Raw genomic sequence first — 26,820 nt, 5'->3', positions numbered from 1 at the left:
ATAGATAGATAGATAGATAGATAGATAGATAGATAGATAGATAGATAGATTTGATTATATTAGTGGAAAGAGGCTGACTGATTGTGTTGTCAGGGCAACCATTAGGCAGTAGTTCAATAACTAAATATCCCAGTGTCAGTTTTGAATTAAGAGCCAGCAGTTTGACCAGGATTTACAGTGAAGAGGTTGTTTTCTCTGTTTTCACATAAAATAAGACGTGTTGTCTGCAGATTAGCTCCACGTCATGCTGAGCTGTCAAGCACGGCTGCCACAAAGTCAGCGGTCACTGGTTACTTAGCAACAGCGTATGAGGAAAGATGCTGGAGCTGACACTGACGTCTCTCAGAGGAACACACTGTTTTGATGCGTGGCTCTGTTCCTACTTCACTGGTATCCGATTTCACACAAACTGCTGGATTACTGTTGCTGCTTTGTGACAAATGTTTTCCTCAAGATCCTGATCAGCTGACAGTGTTGCTCATCTCACTCTGACAGTGATGAAGGTGTGATTCAAGACACTGCACTCTTAGAAATAAAGGTGCTTTTTAGAACCTACCCTAGGGGAACTATCGAGAACCGAGAAGGGTTTCATCTAGAACCCACTGAGGGGGCACTACTGAGAACCCTTTCATATTCCAAAGGTTTCATCTAGAACCCACCCAGGTGGGTCTACCAAGAATGCTTTCATATTCCAAGGGTTTCATCTAGAACCTACATGTGGGGCTCTACCAAGAACCCTTTTATATTCTGCGGGTTTCATGTAGAACCCACCCCTCGGATTCTGCAGAGAGACCATCTTATATTCCACGGGTTTGACTTATAACCTTCTTGTCTTTTAAGGGTTCTTTGTTCTGAACAGACACAGTACAAACACTAACAGAAAGAAATGTTTCCATTTTGGAACATAAAACAGCAAACGTAAACTACTCGGTCAAGCAGAGTGGGCATGATGGGAAATGTAGGCAGTCCATCTACATGTAGCATTACTATTTGAAACATGGGTAAACATTTGAATGTTTGAGGTTGAGGTTGAAGAACTCTTTCCTCTAAAAATTATTCTTAATGGAACCCTGACAAACCATTTCTTCTTCAGAATCCAGTGGTTCTGGGCAGAACCTCAGCTCTTCAAGAAGAACCCTTATTTCTAAGAGTGTAGATCTAGAGAAATGGCAGCAAAATGTCAAATGATTCATTTGCTTTGCCATGTTCATGTCTTATGACAGGTAATGAAACACACCGTCCTGTCTTTGCATCACATGTGTCCATGTTTAGGACCACTTTGAGGAGTCAGTATGAATCCAGGCACGTGGACAACTTGTGGAAGTTGAATCCCAGTGCTGCAGCAACCAAGAAACTTAAAAACCTCATGAAACTTTGCAACTATAAGCTAGAGACCTGGGGCATTCTGAGTATGAGTGACTTTCCTAGGTATACTGACAGTAAGGGGATGTCTGAGCAATTTCTAGATGTCCTTGTTGTCCAGTTGTCAACTCTTACAGAAATCTCAGAATTTCACAAACTTTTGATATCAAATCACCGCATGATTTCTTTCTATGTCTGTGTCTTGGTGTCTAGACGAGGTATTTTAGAGGGGTTTCTGACCGTTTTCACCAACTCTGAAGTGGTCAAAAATGATTGAATTATGCACTAAATCTGTGTAATAAATTGTGTCAACCCACAATTGCTGCAACACTCCTTATACACTTTAAATTGGTGTTTAAAGATAACACAATGCTGATTACAGGTTTACAACTAGAAAAAAATTAAACAGTGCAAATACCATCTTCAATGTGGCATGACCTGCTCTCTCCTCCTAAGAGCCCCTGTCGCCCCTTCAAAGACACTGAAAAATGGTGTGTGTTAGGGAGGGGTGGAAAAGAGAAACAAGACAAGAAAGACTGACCCAAAAAGGGTGGTGATAATAATAAATATGAATCACTATAACACCTATACACCCCTTAAATATTATTGTATACAAGGAAATCCACTCATGATTATACATTATATAGGAGTGACAGGACCCCAGTAGTCCGGTGGACTCATTCATCTTTAAATCAGGTCACGTACTGAAGCTCACTGGACACCACTGCCACATTTATGAAGCTGCTCTGACTTTATATCTTGCTACAGAGCATTTTCAGTGGAAGAAACACATTTCTCAACACCATTATGGACTACTAAGGTTTTCTTTGCAAACAATCGAATAGCACGCATAGTTTTTCTCAAGTAAAAGAGCTGGTTTTGCAACTACTGTTCCTTATTTAGCTGAACACTACAGTAGATACAATAGCTGAATGTGAAACCTGAAAAGAACCACAACTGAAAGGCGGCGATGAGCACTGGAAGTCTGCAGAGCCTGAGGCACAACATCCCACGCCTGTGGAGAACACAGACTCTGTCGACTGTGAAATAGCTCATCTCATAAACATAATCCAAAAAAAAAAAAAAAGGATGAGATAATGGAGGTGCTACTTAAAGCTGTTGCAAAATAAAGCCTGGGGAAGCACAACTTAGAGACAAAATCTTATTAGTGTAAGTACTGAGGAAGTCTTCACTGCCAACCAGCCGTGGAGACTTGACAGACAAGTCAAGTGGTCCAGTGAGACCATGGACAATGGGCGTGGGCACAGAATCAACCAGTGCCATTGTTAAGATGTCTGAGAAAGACGACATCAAAGGAGAACAAAAGACTGCATCTATATCTGGAAAATCTGTCTGTCCATGATACCAGTCAGAACAAGCTTTACATGTGAAATATGAGTTGGTCGAGAGGAGAATACTGTAACAGAGATGTAAAATTAAGCAATATTCTGTGCTCGTTCAGGTGGACGAACAGGTAAATACGGGAGAAACTGATGTCAAAACATGCTTCTTGTTTACAATGATGTATCAGTTCTTTTGCTTTAAAATAATTCTGACAAAATTACAGCACTGCAACGGTTGTTTTAAAATGTACCAAGAGAATGAACAAAACATATACCTTTTTAAGTAAACTGCTACATTTAGATGTTCCTGTTAAAGACGGCAGATATTAGTTTGTTTTCGCAGAGGAAATATATGACTGAAAGTATGAGCACACATGTCCTTTTATGTTTAAAAAGGAACACGCTGCAGATGTTTTTTGTCGACAGGATAATTTTACAACTAGCCAGTAGGGGTCGGTGTGTGTTTAATGGTAGCTGTGGCCGTAGAAGAAGACGAGGAGGCACTCATAGCCGGCTGCTGTAAATGAAACACACGAAGAAGAATAATCAGCTTTGTGAGAAGATAGCGAAGTAGCCACGAGCTGGCCGTGGCTTTGAACGACTGTACCTGGAGATAAAATTCACCGTGGAGGTGAGTAACTAGTTGCCCTGATATTTTTACTGTCACAACATGCGCAGGGAACTCGTGCACTAGAAGCTGATTGACTCTGTAGCAGCGAAGCTAGCCGTTTGTTTTTAATATATTAGCTAGGTATCACTAGCAAACGTAGTAGCTAGCAGGTAGCTAGTAGCTAACACAGCTAACGTGTACATCGTAACCGCGTCGCTAACTGTAACATATTCACACCTAACACACCAGGGTATGCCAGTTTAAACAATGAGCAGTGTTAATGTTGAATTACTCATTAAAACATCCCAATTTATATTATCTGTTCTTATAACCCGGTACTCTAACTTCAGCCTGTTATAACTATACGCCATTTGTGTTGCGACCCCGGCCGGTATTTTTGTTGACTCCTGCCTGCCCGCAAATAACACAGCTGCAATGTACTGGTCTTAAAACTGTATTTGTTGTCGGGTTCATGAATGATGGCAAATGACCTTAAGTTTGTAATTGGTTCCAGACATTTAGAGACATAACAGTGTTTTGTTAGTGTTAGTTTAGTTTACTCTTCAGAAGTAGCAATTCCTTGATAGGGTTGTTCTGAATTTCTGTGATTAATCTGTCAGTATTTCTGAAGGCGAACTGTTTTGTGTTCTTATCACTGTCTTATAAATGTAGAAAATATTAAAAAAAATATTAAATACTAAAATATTATTCTTTTTCAAACGGTACTTAATTTAGCTTTCGTTTTGCAGCTTCCTAGTCAGCAGTTAAAGGAATAGTTCACCCAAAAATGGCTTTAGGAGATTTGGATTACACTAGACAAGCAGAAAGTAACTGAATCACCATTCACTCACATTGTTTGGGAGATTCTGTGATGCTGTTTCCCTGTGAAGTTCCAGCAGTGTTTTGTGGACTAAAAAACTGAACCTGATCTTCAATCTGCATGAGGGTGAGGAGCCATTGACTGAATTTTCATTTTTGGGTGAACTATCCCTTTAAGGGGAAAGTCAAGGGAAACTTATTTTACATTCATATCTGCTGAGGGACCCAGGCTAACTTATTTCAAGCTCTGTTGTGAGAGTGTGTTAAGAAATTTTAGGCAAAGCCATAAGGCTGTCTGAAACACTTTCAACTATGTGAAAGCTATTCTATTTGTGAAAATGCAAGACAGGAAGATTTCACAGCTTTCCCCCCCTCCATCTATTTAGGCCAGATTGGACAACTTCCAGACCAAAAGCCACTTTACTTAGGCTATATTATACTTAACACTTGACTTAGTGGACAAATCTATATGACCTCAGAGAAGCCAGAGACTCTAGAGCTGAATGGTGTATAAAAAAAATCATATTGCGACTGCAACATTGTGGTGTTAGTCCAGAGTTTAGTGGTAATAGTTGTTATTTAATTTCATTTTCACAGAAAAAATATGTTCCTGTGTGTGTGAAGAATGTAATTTGTACGCCTAGACATCTCTGTAGCACCATAGTGCATTTATGTGGCATTGTGGTGCTACATGATGATGCAGAGGGAACGTACACAATTATGAGTATGTTGCAACCCGTTTTACCTTTGTCAAAAAATCTTGCCTGCTGCAATATGGATATTGCATTTGGCCATATTGCTGTTTTGATAATATTTTGATTAATTGCTCAGCCCTACCAAAAAGGGAGACTGATTTTTTTCACATCTAGACCACAGATTGAAACCATTAGGCTATACTTAGATTGGTCAGATCTGGACTAGGCTACCCCAGAGAAGCCAGAGACTTGACAACACAGTTTCAGGTTTGTGAAACCTTTATTTTATTTCTGGTAATTTCTCCCCCCCGGTCCAGACCTGGTCCAGTATGGTCTACACGTGGAAAAAAGCACGCAACATCTCATTGTGTGTGCTTTAAAGAGTTTCTGGCCTCTCCATCACCATGTATTATATTATAGAACATTTACTTAAATTTACTTTCTGAGGGGCCATGTGAACGATTTCTGCCTTTAAGTGAACATGACTCACGCTTTGCTTTGGGGCTGAGTAGTGTGTAGTCACTGTTGTGTGATGCTGCTACAGATATCTTAGAGCATTTGCAGTGATTTATTTCCTTAACTGTGCAAAGTGGTAACTGACTTCCTTCCTTCCTCCTTTCAGACCAGTGGTGGTTTTGAATTGGTTGGACACAGAATCCAGGGCATCCGGGTCCAAGTTAAGGTATGAAGGGGCTGCTCCCTACAAAGCATTATTTAAATTACATCTAACCATAAATGAAATGTAACAGAAATGTCTTCCCTTTCTACTGTGAAACTGTAATGGACATGTGTTGGGACTGAAAAAACTGCTGAGATTCTCTTTTGCTGATATCATTTTGTATTTTGTGCTGCAGAAAAAATATCAATTTATCCTGTCAGAACATTGGTTTCTTTGAACGAAAGAAAGCATTTGAATTTTGGCATTTTCAACGTGACCATAAGCTCATGTTTTCATTTCATCAATGCAATTTTCCTCAAGACTTTTTTAACATTTCAAGAGAAGAGGATCATTTGTACATGTGCTTCATTTCAACTTGTAGAAAACAGCGTTTGAGAGCCATTCCGTGAAATCCTAGAGACCTACCAGGGCATATTTTTCTTGCCAAAAATAAGTGAAACTGACTGCAGCGAGACAAAGATGAGATGGACAGTGTGACTTTATCATGGTACATTTTGAATATCTGACTCTAGGATTCTGACTATTGATTGCCAAGAGTCTGTTTTAAAGTTGTGGAGGCAGAGTTTCATAACAGTTTAGCACACTGCAGAGTTGATGCTGTCTGTATCTCTGTGGGTATCTATGCTGTTTGCCCCACTTTCTTTCAACAGCTGCAGTATAACTTTGCGATTTTTTTTTTTTGCGTGAAATATTTCTGGTGTCGTATTGCATTGTGAAATGTGCATTTCCACCATCGACTCAAAGCCATTTCTTTAAACATTTTTGATGTCTTGACATAGAAGCAACCAGTCAGGAATGGGTGTGTACTTTATACAAAACCAGTCGTGCCACATGGAGCAGGAGCACTTTCTCAAACACTATCAAACACTTACAGTTTGACTATTTTCCTCTTACAATGTATGTGTATGATCACTGGTTAAGTTGTGCAGTCAAAATGAAAATCACTCACTTTTGGAGGTTTTATTTATTTTTTTTCCAACACATAGCCTGACGTCTCTAGCTTTATCATGTCATGCATCTTTCATGATCAGTTTTCACAACGAGATTTCAGGCTGAGACATCTGCTGAGAATTGATTTAGTCCACACAGATGCATGTGGAATTGTTTGAGCAGTATTTTGAACACGATTTACCACCCCTGGACCCAGTGAATAACTACTTCAAATAAGATGCTATCAGAAACTGGTATTTGTGGGTAGTTGAGGAGGAATGGTTCATCTGCTGTACAACATGAACTGATGTTTGTGTCAAGCAAAAGAGCCAAACCACAATGAGTGAGGTGAAGTTGTGGGCTAGTTATGTAAGGCTTTCACATTCCAGCGCAAAGAAAAAATTGGACCAATGTCCATTTTATCATCAAATTTGAAAAGTGCATTTTCATTTGTTGTTAACATGCTCGGCGTTAATCATACACTGATGTCCCCCTGCTGTCCTTTGTGCCATATTTCAAGGCAAGTTCCCGTAAAGGTAAAGGTCCAGTGAAGCGTTCATTTTAATTATCTTGCGGCGCAAATGAGCACCAGAGTAATGCGGGACGCATTCACGTTGTTGTAACACAAGGTTTCGGAGGATTTTGCGATTTAACCAACACTTATTTATATCAATTTTTAATATTTCCTACATTTTAGAATGAACTTGCCACAACATTTCCATTGTCTGAACTTTGATGTGACTTTGATCTGAGATTTCTGCTCAACTAAAACTTTTTATCCCTCCAAGGATTTTGATCTCTTCTCTTAACTCACTGAAATGTTTCAGGATCGTGGATGACAATTTAAAGACGCCTTTTACCGAAAAAAAACCAAACTTTTTCAAGCATTTGAGACGCACAAAGAAAGAAACCAGTAAACCTTGGGATCGAGTTATGTCCCGCCGAAGAAGCCGCAGCCCATCACCGGGGCGTTTTTCACGCTCCTGCAGCAGTAATGATCCGAGAGATTTGGAGAGAAGAATTTTTGTTGGGAATTTGCCGACATCAGACATGGAGAAGAAGGATCTGGAAGACCTGTTCAGCCCGTACGGGAAGATAGTCGGTCAGTAAATGCAAAATAAGCTATAAGTTGTCAATTTCAATTCATGACAATAATTTGAACCAAGCAGGCTGTCCTTGAATGTGACAACCATTGGAATATTTTCAAAATTAATTTTAAAAGTGCATTTGGATGCCTAGTAGCATTGACTTGGTCATCATGAGTCATGTTCTTTCATGAAATGCAAGAATGTGCAGAAAAGTTTGTAATGTGCCTGCCGATCAGTTTGTTAAGTGGGTAGGCATTTAAAATTTTCTTCAAAATGATCCTTTGTACCACTTAAAATGTTCCTCTTCCAGGCGTTTCCATGTTTCGTGGGTTTGGATTTGTACAATTTGAACGCATTGAGGAGGCCGAAGCTGCAAAGGCGGCCCAAAAGGGTCGAATATATAAAGGTTATAAAATAGGTAAGCCTCAACTGTAGTAGGTGTGATTGTCTGGCTAAACGGGATAGGTTTTTTTGGTGCACAGCAAGAAACAAAAACAAGTTAATTTAATCTTTTATTTTGTTTTTGTGAAGTGTTTTTTTCCTTGTGGATTTTCTTTATTTAAAAATGGCAGCAAAGAAAAGTGAGCTCTCTAAAGGATTAACACTTTACCAGTGGTTTTCTTTGGATAGAGGTTGTTTGAACACTAGCAATGTCCTTAATTCATTTTGTTAAGAATAATTACAGGCATTTAAAAAGCTGTTCTTTTCAACACCATTTTAATGATGTAATATGCTGCATCCAGTAAACGAAATGCCCATAACAACAATGATAAAAGTGGAACTTTTATCACAATGTATAGGTTGTATGATTTGACCTACAGTTAGGCTAGCTTAGATTAGCCTTGCTGATTTTCTATTTAACCTGTCTTTCTGTAGACATGTTATATTATTGGCTTACAAAGCAAATAAACAAGTGCATTATTAAATTCTGGCAAAGCCTGAATCTCTGAAATCTCTTGTTTTATTTGCAACGCTGTCTTGCAGTTTTCTTCAACATGGATTTAAATGTCACTAAAGTGGGGCACTTGTGATTTTGGGAGTTTCTGGAGGCCAAATTTCAAGTTGAAAATCTAATTTACATGTCCAAGCTCTGCTAGTGCTTGGCCAATCTTGATGTGGAGAAAAGAATTTCTTCATTTCTTTTTCATCTTAAAATCAATTCGACAGATTTGGCAACTCGATTTGCTGCATTTTGACTCGTCCAGTTTGGATTTTCAAGCTTGGATATTGGAGCTCATTTTCATTTGGATCGTGGAAGTGTTGACGCGGCCACTCCTTTCTGCGTGAACGCATAAGCTGATTTACATGTCACTGTTATGTTCAACGTTTGGATTGATTTATTTTCAGATGTAAATATGGCAGTGGAGCGACGGCAAGCTAAACCTCAATCCCAGCAGAGCCCTCCACGAAGGTAAAGTAACGCGAAATGGGTGTGACGAACTACCATCGATTTGCCGGTATAATTTTGCGCATAAGTTTCTCAACTATCATTTCCCCCAGCGGTGAATTTTGCTCGATGGAAGCTGGTGTGCCATTAGATGGTTTTGTGGTGGTTTATTGGATAATCAGTATTTCTGGCTAACTTCAGATTTACAGATCTGTTGAAATAAAGAAAAGAGCCATATGAATGTAATTTAGTGTGTCTTTGTCTCAAAGATTTTTGCCTTACAACCTTACAGCACTTGTGTTCTTTGCGCAATTTGGCCCACATTTCATCTTTTAGATCAAATATGCAACTTTCCAGCTGAAGGAAATGCCGTATATCTTTTTAGCAGGTTCATGTCCTACAACGTGAACTTAAACTAATTAAGTGTGTATATTAAACCTGGCTTTTGGGGAGCTGATCCTCAACAGGTTTTGGCTTAGGAAGCTACAGTGACGAGAAAATTTGAAGGTACCCTGTGAAGTATTTTGCAAGAACTAAGCTATTTTTACATTTACTCTTTCACCACAAAACTTATTGTGTGTGTCTTTGAGGCCTTATGACTGCGCTGAATGAATGTCCCTCCTGAAAACATCTACAGAGCTGCTGCATTTCTTGACATGCTACCATCAACAACTAACGATCAGTGGAACAACTTAAAACCATCGGCGAGGCTGTCACGTCACCTGAGCACCGGCACGAGATACTAACAACGGGGACCCATTCTTAAAAACATTGCTCCATTCTGCTACTAGTGGTCAAAAACTTCACAGGGTACCTTTTTAAAAAAAACAAACAAAAATAGTATACATTTATTACATCTTAGCCCGTTAAATTAAGCCTCGTCGCCTGAAGATTAAAGTTTGGTACGTGTGTGTGTGGTGGTACTGTAACTTGCTCACAGCTGGCCAGTTTGAAACATCGCGAAGGACCAGTATATGCCGCAAAACATCCCACACATCATTGAGAAGAAAATTTTGGGGAGATTTGGGTATGAGGTGGGGCATGCAAGTATATATGATCACAGATCTGTGCAGACAATGTGTATATGATGCTTATTTTTAATGATTCAGTTCCTGATCGTGAATTTATTTTTTTGTAATCTGCAGTTCTCGTAATATTTGCTGTTAAAGGAAACATTTCCTTGTGGTACTAATTTTAATTTAAAGCACATTTTGTGCCTTTTAAGTTGAGCGTTATTGAAAATAATTGAACTTTAATAGTGTGACAAGAAGTAAATAAATATTAAAAGATTTTTGCTCAATCCGAGTAGTCTTTAAAAAACATTTTTTTAAAAACTCTTTTGAAAGCAATGAAACTTTTGAGGTGAAGGAAAGAAGACTAACAATAGGGATTTTGGAAAAGAAGAACCTACAGGAGAACTGAAGAGACAGAAGTAAAACTGTTTTCCATGTAAACTGTCTCAATTCTTCATTCTTCACGGCCTCATATGTAGAAATTTTATTTTTTTTATGCAATTCAGAGTATTTTCTTCTCCAACATGACAATAATAAGTTGTATAAGTCCTGTATAGTTCTATTTTAGTTCTATTTTGAGGGAAAAAAATCAAGCAAACATGCATTTTTGCAACCTCACATTTGCAGCAGCTTTGTGTAATTTAATGTGGCTCACTGAAGAGCAAAATGCAAGTCAATGAATGTAAATTGAGCTAAATGCACAAAATAACCCACCATGTTCAAAAAGGTCAAACAGCCAAGGTTTTTGTGTATTTTATGGTCAGTGAACCTCAAGCGGTTTGTGAATCGATATTGTTGCGTACTCGGATCACTGGACATTTTCTAAAGATCGTTGAACGGACGCTTATCGGAATCACCACCTGGATTGAGTTTGTGCTAGTTCCTTTTGCGAATGCGATTGGGTTGTGTGAATAAACGTAGTCTTATCTTTCCATATTGAATAAAAAGAGATTAATTTTACTAAATTTACAATAACAGTAAGCCTGTCCTCACCAGTCGTGGACAGATGTTCCTGTTACACTCTGAACTTTTTCATAGGCAGCCTAAACTCTAACCTTCGTTGCATTAATTGATGACTTTTCTCTCAGGGGCCCATATAGCAGTTACGGGGACAGCAAAGAGCCCCGGCCTCGGTCACGTTCACCCGTTTATGGGCGCGATGCCCGCGACGGACGTGAGCCTCGGGACGGGCGCGAAGGACGTGAGTCTCGGGACAGCCGTGATGGGAGGGACCCAGGTAGAGACGGGAGGCCTGGTCGCGACCACGATTACCGATACCGTAGCTCAGAGAGCAGAGATAAGGACCCAAGAGGTGACCCAAGAGGTGACCCACGGGGTGACCCACGAGGTGACCCACGAGGTGACCCACGGGATCCTGCATACAGGTTAGTACTGACACTCAGGCCTGTAGTTTGAAGTCCAGAGTGACATGATTACATTGTTGTCTGAAGCTGAGATGTTTCCATACAGCAGAGATGACTATGACCGATACTACCGCAGCGGCAGTGGTGCTGAAGACTATTACCGCAGGAAGGAGGAACCCTACAGGGAGGCTTACAGAGATCCATGGAACGGACGTCGTGAGCCAGAGGGTAGGTGTCCTCTACAGTGTACATGCCTCAATTTATTCTTTAGATATTTAGTTGGTTTGACTACTTAAACACCTTTAGAGTAATAGTGTTCACTTGTCAAATTATATATATATTTTTTTATAGGGTTGCACCTATTAAATGATTAATCGATTAATCTGATTATTTTTTCAATTAGATGACTAGTCGAACCACTAATTTATCAGTTATTCTAAGATTGGCTTTGATTAGTCAATCAATAGAACAGTTAATTTACACAAAATGCACATCAAAACTTAACTCATTAATATTTCAGTATTTGTTAATTTGTCATTGAAAATTTTAAACATAAAGCACATTAGAAAAATAATAATAATGATAGTGGCATATTTTAAAATGAGCCTAATCCTCACCCTTTTCCATAGACCCTGTTTGTTAGATGCCTGATAAAAAAAATATTGGAAAATTCAAGTTCAGAAGGATTGCTGTGATGCATATTAATTTAATTACTGTCTGAACCCTTTTCCTTGAATTTCAGAATCAGTATTTTACTTTTTTTCTTAACTTAAAACTTTTTATTTTTAAAATTATTTCATCATGCAAAAATCTGTTGGTAAGATAATCACTGGCAAATGTATTTTTGCATCAGTGTGGGGCAAGGAGAATAGCAGAAACAATTTGCAGCAGCCTGTAACTTTTTCTCACTCATACATGGCCCATAAAGTAAAGAGAAAATTTAAAATGACCAAATATGATGCATGATATGATGTTATGCTAACTGCAGCAGTGCAAAGACTACTTTTAGCCAGGTGCTGAGCAAGAAACATTTAGAAAATCAATTTTAAGTGACTATTAACAGAAACACATTCTGACAGGCGCCGCTGTCTTGCTGCTGTGTGGCAGAGGACTCCGGTGCTTTCACTTCAGGTGTTCGTGCAGAGCAGTTGCACTGCGGTTAAAGCCATTTCCAGTTTACGTAACTTATAGAGAAGTACATTGCTGCATCTAGGCCAGTACGTTTTGGGAGAAGTTGTCAGGCTGTTTTTCAAAGTCAATTTAAAAGTGTGTTCAAAAGCAGAATATTATACTGACATTAAACTTGCCACCCCCCAACCTCTCAACTGTAGATGATCGCGCTCGACCAGAAGAGCGTCGGCGTAATGAATTGTATCGACAGTACTATGAAGAACTCCAGCGGCGCTACGACACCGACCGTCCTGTTGACTGCTCTGTGATTGTCGTCAACAAGGCACAGAAGTATGTCCACTCTCTCTACAGGAAACAAATCTGAGCAGAAACGTCCCTGTAAATATTCAACACGTACCTGGAATATTTTCATTTCATATCGCTCCTGTGTGTGTGTGTGTGTGTGTGTGTGTGTGTGTGTGCTTGTGTACTTGTGCTTCAAAAACAACTGTAGGGAGTATGCTGAGACGGTCGGGCGGAAGGTCCGTGATTTGGGCATGGTGGTGGATCTGATCTTCCTCAACACAGAAGTCTCACTCACGCAGGCACTGGAGGATGTAGGCCGAGCCCGCACTCCCTTTGCCATCATCATTACCCAGCAGCACCAAGTCCACCGGTCCTGCACTGTCAACATCTTGTTCGGCACACCACAAGGTAACGTTGGACCACAACACACCTGTTGGTTGGTGGAGCCAGTATAGGTCAAAAATAAAGAGGACGGCATTTTGAACTTCTGTTTTTTGTTGTTTTACCTGCTTACATTTGTTGTGTTCTTGTTGCCATAGAGCATCGAAACATGCCGATGCAGGATGCCATGATGCTGGTTGCCCACAATTATGATGCCTACAAAGTTGAAAACCGCGAAAAGGAGCGCGAGGAGATCGCCAGAAAGGCTGCCAAGATGGCGGATGATGTCCTACTCAGGGAGCCTGACAGAGAGAGTCACCCTATTTCTGTGCTCACTGCCATCACACTGCTGTCTGAAAACAGGTATCTGGTTAATGTCTTTAGGCCCGTCTTAAACTGTTGTGTAACGTCTTAAATTAACAATTAAAAACTGGAACCGTGGACAGCGTAACACGTAATCTAAGTGTCTGTGATACTTCAATTACAGTTTGCATGTTGTACAACTTTGAATTTCGATTTCCTTTGGCTCATCACGCATTGTTATAAAAAGAAAAAACCTCAACTTTTGAAATAATTTTTGTTCTGTGTGGTTGCTTTGTAGGTTTGTAACACCAGAGGAACTGGATAGTCTCATTGCATATCTGAAGGACAAAAGAGACCGGCTGGTACGGAGGGCTGCAGACCCTCTTGCAGGTAAGAGGAAAAAATGTCATAATAAAGACTTAATTTTTTTTCTTCCAGTGATTTGATTTTTCAGATTGAATACAAAACTATCCATATTTTTTATAAATGTCACAAGTTATTCTTGTAGTGATAATAAAGGTGAAAATCCATCAAATGTGTTCTAGTTTTTGCCTGAAAAGCCTAGTTTTCTCTCAGGCAACTTGGAATTACACTTTGCTGAGAGATAATTAGTACATTTTTGCCCAGTGATGCATATAAACTGCCTACCCCACCTTTAATTTCTTAAACTCGGATCACTGAAGCCTTGTTAAGTTCAGCTCAAATCTGCAATGTGTTTTTATTCAAAGACTGCAGATTTTCTCCTAGGTCTCTTACATTGTAGTTTTATGAAAAGGGATTTTTTTTTTTTCTGCCGTCATGGCAAAGAGTAACAGTTATAACAACCAAAAACTCTTTCGATATGCAACTCAGTATGCAAGTATTATATAAAAGCTTCTACAAGGAACTGTATTCTGTTGATTTTAGAGGCCCATGTGGAAAAAGTGGTAGTGATTCCACCACTGTAACCACTAAATAATAACATCAAAAATAAAATCATCTAAATAAAAGTCTTCCTTTAACTGGCTAACATGCAAATTATTGTGACAAATAAGTACAATGATACAATAATAAATCCAGTCTTTTTGCAGATTATCACATTAACTTGTTGTAGGTCAAACAGAGACATCAGTACTAAATTGCAATTATTTAACAACTAGTTAAAAGCCTCTTGTTGTAGCTATAATGTAAACATAAAAAATGCAAAACCTGTCCTTATTGTTCTTCTGTGCCAGAGTTATTATTGAAAATATGCTCTAATCTTATCTGCTGAGTTTTGTTTGTTGAATACTGTTGTGTGCAGAACAGTAAATTCTAACTGAACTCGTCCTCCTACAGCTCCAGTCCATGCTGCAGCTCCTGCAGCAATACACCACGACATTCCACCCTCAGCTGCAGGACTGCCTCCTCCATCCCACTCCACTCTCGCTGCCCCACAGTCCAGCCACCTCGGCCTATCGGCTGCTTCAAGCGCCGCGGCGAACCCCAGCCACCAGCAGGAGCTGCAGGCTAAAATCCTCAGCCTGTTCAACAGCGGCACCGGGGCGGCAGGCGCGGTTTCATCTGCCGTCTCCCAGGTGCAGGCCTACAGCTCCCTCGGCCCGGTCCCTTCCCAGAACCCACCCCGCCAAACCATGCCTGGTCCGTCTGCATCCCAGGGTTACGGCACCCCTCCGGGCCGCATGCCAGTCCCACCAGCTGGTCAGAGACCCCCCAGCTCTGCTTCAGGGATCAATTTTGACAACCCGAGTGTACAGAAAGCTTTGGACACCCTCATTCAGAGTGGACCGTCTATCAACCACTTGGTGGGCGCTGGCGCCTCTCAGCAGCAACCTCCACCTCCCAGACCGGCACCTGGCATGGGTCAGGTCCCGCCCATGTCCATGTATCCCCGTTACTGATGGGTTGTAGTAAATTAATTACTTCTCCTAATGTGAGATCCTCCTCTCCCCTAACACAAATAAACACATCGATTCTCTGTGAAGTGAATTTACCAGCTGTGTATAGATAGACCGTAGGGATGTTTTGTAAAATCAAGTTTTTATTTTATTCTGGATATTGTGTTCAGTTACTTAAAGTTGACGACCCAGACGATCTACAGGTCTGTATTTTCAGTTGTTATTAGCCAGAAGATAATTATTCAGTCTTCTTACAGTTAAGTGTGTAAAATACAGAAGATTTTGGTTTATGATGGACTCCTTAGTTCTTTGCACCCATGAACTGTTGTGTTTTATAGTTTGTGTTTTTAATTTGTAACATTTCAATTGTCAAAACATGATTAAAAACTCAAGACACAATTGCTGTAATAAAATGGTATTGGTTTATTGCATTTTGTGCTGACAAATCTATAAAATGGAACGGGTATCGCCAGAAGCCATAGAGATATAAGCATTTGAAATGTAAGATAAAACTACTTTTTCCTTTTTTTTAATGTACCATGAAACACAATAGAGAATAATACGTTTTTTTTATTTTAGAATATTTAACTTACACTGACACAAAAGAAACACCTCCACACTAACTGTAGTTGATTTATTTACACGTAGCCCCCTCCCACCCCCGCCCCCAGCGGTTACAAGTGCACATGTACACACATACACACTCCCACAGAACTGAAAGGAACACACTACGGCTTTACCATAAGACTAGGTACAGTATCAAGGAAGAGTAATGAACGGTTCTGAATGAAAAAGAAAATATTTTCATAATAGTACTGAAATTTGATACAGGTGTGTATGCTGTATATATCATCTATATCTACATCCATTACAGTTTTCAAGCATCCATACAAAATGTTTCCCACAACTCCAGTGAATTTGAAACAAACCTGGACACTGACGAGATTCCTCTCGAGGGAGGTACTGGTCATTCAATGAAATACTGCATTTTTAAAGGCCATAAAGTGTTAAAGGAAAAGGCATGAGGGGAAATGCTCTTATTCCCAAGAGTTGGCTAAATGAGAGGATAAGTCCTGCTCATGTCTGTCAGTTAAATATGAAGCCAGCTAACTTAGCTTAGCACAGAGACTCGAAACTGTGAAACGGCTGTTTAGACTCCGTCCAAAGGTAAAAAAAAAAATCTGCTGTAGTTCAATAATTAAAACAATTCTTAAAGCTATACAAAAACCAAAGTGTAAAAACGAATCATCATTTGATGAGTTTCCACCACAGGGATTTTGTCCGGGAACGTTTGGAGGAACTCTGTTGGCCCTTTTCCACCAAACGTGTTGTGGTTCCAGTTGGAAACCTACTTTTCAGGTCCCGAACCAGTTGTACTTTTGGTAGAAATACTCTCATTGGTTCAAACTAAGGTGCTAAGGACCAGGGTCTAAATTAAGTTACTTGGACATTATTTTACCCTCCAAAAAGTCCCTGCTCAGGGCAGAGGTACTTTCCTGAAGTACAGGAACTTTTGGGGTGGAGCTTACAGTGCTGAACATTTCTGATTGATTATTTCAGCCACTGTTTTTTTGTTCCTTTTGTCCACATGAACATGGAATTAATCACAATCAAGAGCAGCACAAGTTACTCGTTATTGTATAGTTATGTGACAAAATGACAAACCAAATACAACATGTTAATTACTGAGCTTTAGAGATGCTGTCGGATTTTATTACCTTTAGACAGAGTCAGTTTAGCCGTTTACAGTCTTTGTGTTAGCTCAAGACAAGAAACCCTCCCCAAAATAGTTTTTTCCCTGTAAAGCTTGTCTGAATGTTGACACAACAGACCAGTTTGGGTGATTAGTAATATTTATACTTAATACACTGAATAGAACCACAGTTATTGACTGAAAAGTGGGTAAATCTACAGTTTGGGACAGGCAAATACACTGCCTTTTTTAATGCAAATACCATCAAATTGTGAATTTGCAGGCATCTCTTCTAAAACTTTGGCACTCCCGATTTTCTTAGATTTAGCCTACTGAAATATATTCTTTTTATCTATTAACTGAGAATTGCTACAATTCTTTAGTAAGAAGATAAACAGTATTCACTTGTCTGTGTCTAATTCACTGGAGCACACATTTGCACACTATCATTTATGTAGTCAACTGAAGTATACTTTGGTAATCAGTTTATCTGCAGATAATATTTGACACAATGAGAGGACCTTGTCAACAAATCCACCATAAAAAATAGAATCTTGTACTATAATAATATTCATCTTGGATACAATGATTGGCCAGTCCTAAGGAAAGAGAAAAAAAATCATACTACTAGAAAGAAAAGTTTCTAACTGATATAAACAAAATACTTTTATACCACAAACACCCAATATATTTTCAATACACCTTGTTCAGGGTAATTGCATGCATGCACTGAGATACACAACATAACTGGAACGGGGCTCTGCTTGCACTGCACGGATAGCCACTTGAGTTCTTCTCATCTGACTCCCAGAGATCGACCGTGTGAAATGCAGCTGTTTAACCTCCGACTTTTCTCAGGCACGTCTGTCTGTCTATCTGTGAAAATATACTAAAGGGTACGATCTTATCTCAGCTACAGACTGTGCACGCTCTCTGCCATAATCTGGGATTTGTTTGTTTTTTTTTGTTTTTTTTATTTTCTCTGTTGGTGTCTTAACAGGACAGCCTCCTCAACCCGGTAACAGATGTGTTTCAGAGCCCTTAATATCCATTTAAGGATGGAGACTGGGTAGTGATCACCGGCAACTTTGTCTCATGCTACAGTTGTGCAGGCGAAAGGATCTGATCTAAAATCATGGATCAGCTGGGGGTGGGGGAGAGGGGGACGTGCTGGTTTCCAAGTCGACTATCTCGTGTCGTTCCAAGCAGAGCTGGCACCAGAATTGGAAGCGCGAGTTTTATATTCTTTGATCATTTTTCAGAATTATACTGCAATCACATTTAAAATACAGAGCTGGGGTTGGATTTAGTGGCTGGGATGGGGGAGGCCAAGGGGATTTTTGGGGCAGATGGAGTGAGGAGGGGGGAGGTCAGGGGGGTGGAGGAGGGATTCTGGGAAGGCTCACCTCACAGATTGAGTGACAAGCACTATAAATTTAACAGTTACTATTATTCTTTTTAAGAATTTTGGCAAGAGAAAGGAAAGAATGTGATGCATGCTAAAAATGTCCAAGAAAATGCTCACATGATTAAACAAAATCAGCAGGTAGGTCTCTGGATTATTGCAGTTCAAAACTGCTGCAAGCTGATGGGAATTAATCATATTTTTATAGTCTGAAGCGTCAGACCTTCACAGCTGGCTGTAATACACTCGTGTGCCACCAGAGATCACTGTGGGATAGAGTCTGTGCAGAGCAGGCTGGCTCTTGTTCGACCCCCCCACTCCTGCAGACTGATCCTGTCACAGAGTGCCCCCTCAGTGTAAAGTGCTTTGCTGTCTCAGCCACATTTGGGATGAACGCTGTAAATCTTTAATGTCCGTAAGACCCGGTGACAAACATTCGGATGAAATAAGTGACTGCTGACACCTCCGGTTGATAATAGAAAAGAAATAACTGTGACAAAATGAAAAAAATTGACCAATGTGAGAACAATATTGCACATAATCTTACAAAACTCTAAGACTTTGTCCACAGTGATAGAACAGTGTACAACAAAAGACAACACTAGTTGGTTACAGTGTCTCTGACTTAAGTGATAGATATTTACAAAGGTGAAATGACCGTTTCTGAGGCCCATTCATTCGCAAACTCAAAATCTCCTATTACGTTACATAAGACTACTTGAGCAAGATTGAAATATAACAAGTAACGATATAGTGAACTCATACTTTTTCTTATTTTTTGCAAAAGACTTGTTTTCAAGGTCTGGCCACGTCGCGGTTCTGAGTTCTCAAAAATCTGTGAGAACATTTGACAACCTTTTCACCCCCGCTCTGCACCTTGAACATGTAAGTCATCACTATAGAAACCACTAAAACAAATATTGCCACATAGTACCATGCAAACAGCAATTATAAAACATTTATAATTCAATAAATAAATTCATTTCCAATAAACTTCTCCAATAAACGTCAGATAATCTTCTCTTTTGAATAAATTTTTAAAGGCTCAGTTGATGCAGGCAATGTTGTGGAGACAATCCCAAAATAGCCATGTTCTTCAAAAACTGATGTGAGCGTTTAAACAACCCCGCTGTCAGAGTTAAGTGTGACAAGCACGTTAAAGAAAATCTTCATCACTTGGCACCCTAAAATCTTTGAAAACTAGGAGTGGCTGCTTCTTAAGTGTCACAGGTGTCGAAGGTAGGTGTGTTAAAAATTTTAAAACAGTTAACGTTTAGCAGAAATATTCATATTTAATTCAACATATTTTGGTGATTCCTTTATAAGTTTCTTTAACGTAAATTAATCTGTTACCTTAAAGTTTGTTCACTTTACTCATAGGATTAAAGATGGTCATAATCAAGAGAGCATTTCTTTTAAAAAAGAGAATAAAAGGGTGGCGGATTTGCCCTCAGTTGTAATATTGCATCAAGGTATTCAGAATAGATTTCTAATAAAACAGAAAGCTAACCCTGTCCAAAGATCACAGGCCAAATGTTTACAGGTACAGCCTTGTCTGGTTTGACAACCACCGCCGTTGATATGTATGTCTATACCCTTTTCCACTTGATCTTTAATGTTGCTTTAGTCATCTCTATTTACAGTACAAATAAATCTATTGATACTAGCAGCATTCACAACATATGGTCAGACATTCAAGCAACACTAAAAACATTTAATACTGTTTTTAAATAGTTCTAGAAACTAATTTGTTTTGTTTCCCTATATTGTATATACTGTATATTTATATATATACGTATTTATTTATATTCATATTTCTACTACAAGTGCAAATGACCAAAAACAGTTTCTTCAAGAAAAGAAACCAAATCAAAGTAAAGTGACAGCTGTCCTTGGTCAGAGTGAGATGATTCTGGATTTTCTTTTTTTTCAAAGACTTACGAAATCTACATATACAAAATATATGTGTAAAAAAATAAATAACATGATCACATGAGTCCGGATTTCAAACTATTGCACATTCCTTCCAAGATGCACTTCTTTTTTTTTTTTTTAAACCTAAATAATGATTTGCTCACAAGTCATTCAGTCAGGGACGTGTGTGGCTCAAATCTCAAACCAATCTAGAGGATATAAAATCTCACTGGAGAGTCTACTGCATAGAGTTCAGTCTTGTGGACAAAGTGAGTTTCCTAGCTACAGAAGCCATTGTCCTCTCTATTTATTTAGACCAGACCCCACAGACGATCAATCGATAGATGTTCAAAATCTCTGATATGCCTACTTCAAATGTGAGTGTTTTGATGGAGGTTTGAACATTTGGTCTTTTATCATCTGTAGGGCGACGTTCCATCGACGGCGTCAGTTTAGACACCTCTGTTTTCTTTTTAGCACACTTAATTCTCTCTGATTGAAGCAATAGAATTTTTGTTCACTATTTCTCTTTGAAAAATACTTTGATATGGCACATTTAATGTATCTAAATTAGGCAAAATGACGATATATCTTCGAGTGACAATCAAAAATGACAACTATTTCATCAACATGTGTAACTTCTGTCTATAAACATAAATACATATTTGTTCTCTAGATGAAAAAATAACATTTAGTATTTTTTTTTCTTTTAAATTCAATGAACTTGATGAATTCATCAAAAAATTTCACTTTGTTGCACAGTGGCGGACAGTGCAGGTGCAGTGCTTGTCGAGGTTACAATGACGGTTACCATAGTGACAGGAGCCTATGCCATCCAATAAATAAATAAATAAATAAATAAATAAATCGTTTTTTTTTTTTAAAAACAGCGTTTTTCGAGCTGTCCCTCCGAGCTGAAGGGAACGTTTTTCTCTCCACTAGAAGCTTTTTAGTATGTCACAAAAATACTACACTCATACTGAACAACGCGTCAGAGCTTGTACATTATTTACAGTGATCCACACGAGGGTCGAGGGGTGCTGGCAATGATAATCTCCTCGAGGGGGGGCGGTTTGTACTGTCTCCCCGTTTTCTGCTGTCACACCAGCCTTCTGCTAAGAAACGCACTATTCACAGTTTAATTACGTGTCAATCTCTACAGACTAAGCTAGCCTTGTTGTAATTTTTTTGGCACTAACAGTGGCCACAGGGATAAACAGCCACTAAGAAATGAGTTGGAATGGGTAGAAAAGACAGTGATGGCAGTTAACAGAACCAGTGGAGTAAAAACACACACAGTCATAAGGATGTCATGCTAAAGAGTGATCAGCTTAAAAGATAATACTGTAGGTTTGATCCACTTTTCAGTCTTCTTCTTTTTCAAATGAGTTTCACAGTTCGTACTTAACGACTCGACCCTCCTCCTTCCAGCTGGTGGTGCTGACCGTGGGTAGCAGTGTCTTTTTGCCTTGAAAAGATAAAATCACATCAAAGACAACAGGCTGGAACGCTGTGGGAGGTGTCCGATCACCACGAGGGAACTAAACAGACAGTCCTACACTGAGCTCATTGCAGCCGGCTCTCGTTCTTTCCGAGCAGAAGCCGCCGCTATGCCACGTTTGTATTTGAAAAAAAGAAAATACAAAAAAACAAAAAAAACAAAAGAGATCTGCAGAGATTTAAACAAAGACAAGACACACACATGCATGTGCGCTCACACCTCAGCTAACAACCCACACCCACAACCACCACCTCCCTCCTTACCGAGTGACTCCGACTCAATGCGAGTTACTACAGTAGATTACAGACTAGCAAAGAAAACAAAGTCTCTAGAGTGCATCTAAATTAGTCTAGAGCCTACAATAGTTATAGTAGCTTATTGGACTATGAAGGGTTTGGTAGCTGAGCGTGTGACACTGCTCATTGGTCTGCTGGGGATGGAGCTGAGCTGAGAGGGAGAGGTGCTGAAGCTGAGCTGGGCCATTGGTTGGGTGTGAGAGGACTATCTTACAGAAATAAACGCAAGGGCGACATGATGATGAAGCAGCGTTGATGAGAGGGTGAGAGTACAGGTGACACAGGAGCAGGGCTGAGGGAGGGGTGGGGGGTGGTGGTAGTTGGGGAGGGGACTGCGCTTTCAGGAGTAGATGGTGATGACCTCGCGGCCGCCTCCGCGGACCAGGAGGACCCGGTTGAGACCCTCAGTGAGGACCTCGAGGAACTCCATGTCTGGGAGAGAAGAGTTAAAGAAACTAGAGGAAGCAAATGCAGTACATACATAGTACTGATACTGGGTCTGCAAAACTAAAACCAACACTCAATCAACACTCATCTGCTTTCTTGCCGTAAGATAGATGAGATGTCACGTCTGTACAGTAAATAAGAAGCTGACATTCAGCTTAGAGACTTAAAGACAACAGGGACACAGTGAGCCTGGATTTGTCCAAAAGTAGCAGATTCCTTCCACCAGCACTAAAGCTCATTAATAAACTACTTATACCATGTTTGTTTAATCTGTACAATAAAAAAAGAAGTGTTGTCGGAGACCTCAGGTTGTTAATAGGCAGATTTTGTTACGTTTGGGCAGAGCTATGCTAAACATTTCCCCCTGTTTCCATTCTTAACGCTAAGCTAAGCTTACCAGCTGCTAACTGTAGCGTCATATTCCTTCTCCTTTGTTAGCAAAATTACTGGAATTGCATGCCCCTTGTTAACCTGCCACCATCACTCTCCTTCTCCTTGTAGCAGGGAGTGTCTGTGCAGGTTAGAATCTATGGCTCCGACCACGGCTCTGAAATCAGTAGCCAAATAGTAACTGTGCTGCGTATTGATAAACCCATGGCGCTGTCCATGATGCTGAAGTAAAGACAGATTTGTAATTGACCCTTGTGCCCATTTTGGAACCTCGGTCAGACTCCTTTTTCTTGTTCTGTTTTCTGTACTTAGATATACTATGTGCAAGGCTCGTCTGTGTTGAAAAAAACTTGAGGATGTTTAGAGGATGTTGCTGGGGGACCTGTGAAAGTGACCTATAGTCTCATCTTAAGTTAGCTAATGTTAAAAAAACAGTAGCTATCTAGGTATACATCCGTGGTTAGCTAGCTAGTTTCATCTGATAGCTAATGTTAGCAAACTGTAAGTTAACTAGCAAGCTAATTTACATCTGTTGTTAGTTAGCTAGTCAGCTAGGGTTTTGCTAACATTAGCTAACTTGAGATTAATTCTCTTTAAAATCTAGTTTTCTTTTTAACATAGACAAGATTAGCACAAATCATATCTAAGAACAGAAACAGGGAAGGAGAAAGTCGATCGAGGTTCCACAGGGTACCGGTCTTGCTCCACTGATTTTGGAGCACAGAAGAGAAAGGGGTGGGACTGAGGTCAACTCCAACTTTCTCAGAGTTCTCCCTTTCTGTCTGTTTAATCTTTGATCTGTAAAACTCTTTTTACCAAAAAGTTTGTCAAGTTTATTTTGAAGTTATTTGGATAACAGCACTAAATACAACCAGAATAGCTCTCTTTACTCGAGTCCATGTTCCAGGTTTTACAGTTGTCCAGCGTTCTCTGATGGGACAGGCTCTTGTTTTCTCTCTCTTCTGTTTTTGTTCTCCTGCAGTAATAGTAGTCTTTGTTTGTCTAATATTACTACTGAATAGCAATGAATCTAAGCCCAATATTCACTCTCCACCAACTCTGCAGGGAAATATCTGCTGTTTGCTGAACGTGTCTGTGAACTGTTTGCAGCTGAGCAGGTTGTGTACAGTCTAGTTTATCAGAGCTGCCTGCTGCTGGAAACTACGCTGATGAGAGCAGTGAGAATGAACCAAAACAGTAAATTTGCAGCCCATAAAACCAAAGCAAAACTGCTTAGTGCAGCCTTAAATTGAGATCAATACCAGATAAACTCGTATATCATCTCATAATATAAAGCATGTTACATAATGTAGACAGTCTCAGAAACATGTTTCATCATAAGGTTTAAATACTGCCCTATAACTGACAAAAAACAAATTGAACTGAAAAGCAAACGAGTAATTAAAAGAATAAAACAGAATAAACACCTGCAAATGTTGTTTAAAAGGTTGATCTTCTGCCTGCAATGGTACTGTCTGCTTATAGATCCTAATTAGTTCGTTGCCATTTTGCTCATATTTTCTGATAACAAATCACAGTGCTATTTTTATTTCCGAAACCAAGTCAATTAACTTACCATTTATTGCTTTAAACACAAAATCCAAGTTCATTCTTGGAGTAGGAAAAGAGCCTCGAGGCTTAAACTACATTTGATTGTATCTGTAGAGCACCGCTAAAAGTTTCACTGTTTTTCACACCACCTGAATGTCAATTTACAAACTCTGGTTATTATGTTTATACGTACATTGATCAGAATATCAATGGCACAGGCTCCACAGGACTGGATACTAATGCAAAATTGACATTCTGTAGGTGTAAAACTGTGACACACGCTGATGATCTAATAGTCTTATATGAATCCTACATACTGGTGCCCAGACAGTGACCAGTGTGTGAGCTTCCTTCACTTCTTGCAAATCCTGACAACAGTTTTAAGATAAAAAAAAAAGTTGACTAATACAGTTTAATTCAACTACATTCATACTTATGTGTATCCATTTTTTGAGGTCTAGAAATTTGAGGTATCTAGAACTGCCTGTGTGGCATCAGGATATTTTAAAGTTAATTTCTAAGACACAAATCATAATCAGAGAGCTTGTTTACACCTGGTATTAACATGCCTCTTGTGTGATCCAATCACAAGTGGACAGCTCTGAGTACAGCTGTGGCTGCGTCCAAGATGTATAGAGGACGCATTGAGCACATTCGGAGGTGGTCTGGGACATTTGACCACATTTTTCAGCAGTGTGTATACAATGTGTCCTGTGTTGCATTCAAAGACTACCTATTGAACTGACCACGCTACAATCATCTGATTTCCATTTGGTTCACTGTAACGCAAATGCTTTGAACAGATTTCACCATTTAATTACTAACCGCAATCTGTTGTCTTGTTAAACATTAAGTTGTTTGTTTACCTATTAAAAACACTAAGTCACAGCACTGCTATAGCAGTGGCTACTTACCTGCCACATTTAGAAGCTGTTTGAACAGACTGTTTCAACTGATTTTACCATTTACACTAAATTCATGAAAGGAAACAACATTTTATTGACGGTAAATGTGTTGGATTTATCAATATAAGCTACGTCTTTGTCAGCTGAGGAGAAAGCACCCAGACTTGATCAACTTTGTGAAATGCTGTTTCTAACGAATTCTTAATCATTTGTGCCTCCTTGTAAACTTGGCATTAAATGTAAAACATTAAGTTTTTTCTTTCCTTGTAAAAAAAAAACCCACTGTCATTTGTGGCATTTCTGCACTGGTGGCTCCTCCTGTCTAATGTGCATCTTATCTACCGACACACTGTTTCAACTGACAATGTTTAATCAACGGTACATATCTCAAATTTTTCAGTATAGGCTACTTCTTTGTCACCTGATGAGATAGTCCCCAGACTTTGAGCAACAAATTGCACAATTTTGTGAGTTGCTGAAGTTAGGAAGAATTTTATAATCTTTGTCAACCATCGTTTATGACAAATTCTTAATTATGTGGGCCTTCTAGTAAATTTGGCGACTACATTCTATGAAATAATTTATTTAGTGTCCATTTGATTCAGGATGTTGCTACTATGCATTTGGTGTTTGCAAAAAACTATGTAGCAACATGTTTATTAGCATATAGAGCAGGGAAGTGAGATCCGATTAGAGGTGGTCAACCCAGACAAATGTGGAGATGCAAGACGCATGTTAATACCAGGTGAAAACAGGCTCAGAGCGCAAGTGACTCAACAGTGTCAAAGCTTATTACTTACTTATTACATGTGTTTTGAAAGGAATGCAGCACTGTCTGTAGCATCTCAGGAGCTCCGCTCAGTGAACCTACTTCTGACCGGGTGAAGGATACAGTTCTCGTCACCTGTCCTGTTCCTGGGCGGCCCGGGCATGTTGAGGAGGACTAGCTTGGCCTCTGAGGACTTTTTGATGATGACTTCATTCAGCCGGAGCGCTGTGTGCATACGTCGCACATTGGACTGGTTCCTGAGTGAAGAAGAAGCAGCAGAAAATTAGGTCAAACAGCTTCACACTGATTAAGGCGTAGATGTGTGATATTTCAAGGCCTGATACAAAGCATTTCGTGATACTAAGCAGGTCGAGGTGACAGATGCTCATTCACACACAAATACTCCATCTTCATCTGCTCATGTGCTGACTTATGAGATGTGAATGGACTGAGTGTAGTTTATTGGGACTTTAATACTTACAGGTTCTCCCACTCGCTGCAGCATGGCAAGAGGAGAAACACATGATAATCAGTACTAAGCTAAGCTTTTTTAAAAGTGAATCTAATTGCAAGTTAAAAAAACGTATAAATCTTTTAACAGCTTTCTGGAAGACCTCTTCTGGTGCTATATTGTGCAGAAAAGAAAGACTGTGGAGACTCAAGGCTCTTTTTGTCAGGAACA

The 26,820-nt window shown here is 39.5% G+C and overlaps 2 protein-coding genes across 9 annotated transcripts in view; one reads left to right on the top strand and one right to left on the bottom strand.

The window, feature by feature from the left end:
• Positions 1 to 3,196: 3,196 nt before the first annotated feature.
• On the top strand, positions 3,197 to 15,460 carry ncoa5 (nuclear receptor coactivator 5). 5 transcript variants are annotated; one of them, XM_084738194.1, is made up of 12 exons: positions 3,197 to 3,336; positions 5,452 to 5,511; positions 7,266 to 7,540; positions 7,837 to 7,944; positions 8,874 to 8,937; positions 11,015 to 11,311; positions 11,400 to 11,518; positions 12,622 to 12,751; positions 12,912 to 13,114; positions 13,246 to 13,450; positions 13,689 to 13,780; positions 14,708 to 15,460. In XM_084738194.1, exons 3-12 carry the CDS (start codon positions 7,372 to 7,374, stop codon positions 15,268 to 15,270), a joined length of 1,950 nt encoding a protein of 649 aa, XP_084594320.1. In that variant the 5' UTR covers positions 3,197 to 3,336; positions 5,452 to 5,511; positions 7,266 to 7,371; the 3' UTR covers positions 15,271 to 15,460. The 5 variants fall into 5 exon arrangements, with proteins under 5 accessions (XP_084594320.1, XP_084594328.1, XP_084594312.1 ...); XM_084738202.1 differs by having other exon boundaries at positions 11,397 to 11,518; positions 12,915 to 13,114; XM_084738186.1 differs by having other exon boundaries at positions 11,397 to 11,518.
• Positions 15,461 to 21,670: 6,210 nt separating this feature from the next.
• Positions 21,671 to 26,820, bottom strand: part of slc12a5a (solute carrier family 12 member 5a) — a 226,945-nt gene continuing 221,795 nt past the window's right edge. For all 4 annotated transcript variants that reach the window (XM_084738160.1, XM_084738168.1, XM_084738172.1 and 1 more), the window contains exons 24-26: positions 26,620 to 26,634; positions 26,262 to 26,395; positions 21,671 to 22,508 (exon numbers count right to left, since the gene is read on the bottom strand). In XM_084738160.1, coding sequence (XP_084594286.1) covers positions 22,417 to 22,508; positions 26,262 to 26,395; positions 26,620 to 26,634 — 241 coding nt within the window. In that variant the 3' untranslated portion in view covers positions 21,671 to 22,416. The remainder of the gene's footprint in view (positions 22,509 to 26,261; positions 26,396 to 26,619; positions 26,635 to 26,820) is intronic.

Source organism: Lutjanus erythropterus, chromosome 2 (genome assembly GCF_056507025.1).
Source record: "Lutjanus erythropterus isolate fLutEry1 chromosome 2, fLutEry1.hap2, whole genome shotgun sequence".
Classification (NCBI taxonomy): Eukaryota; Metazoa; Chordata; class Actinopteri; order Lutjaniformes; family Lutjanidae; genus Lutjanus; species Lutjanus erythropterus.
Note: the sequence above shows the minus strand (reverse complement) of the source record. Positions and strands in the feature narration are given on the sequence as shown.

Coding starts and splice junctions, on each gene's coding strand:
- ncoa5 (XM_084738186.1), top strand. CDS start 7,372: ATGTCCCGCCGAAGAAGCCGCAGCCCATCACCGGGGCGTTTTTCACGC. Junction 7,541..7,836: donor CCCGTACGGGAAGATAGTCG/GTCAGTAAATGC, acceptor TTCCTCTTCCAG/GCGTTTCCATGTTTCGTGGG. Junction 13,781..14,707: donor GGCTGCAGACCCTCTTGCAG/GTAAGAGGAAAA, acceptor GTCCTCCTACAG/CTCCAGTCCATGCTGCAGCT.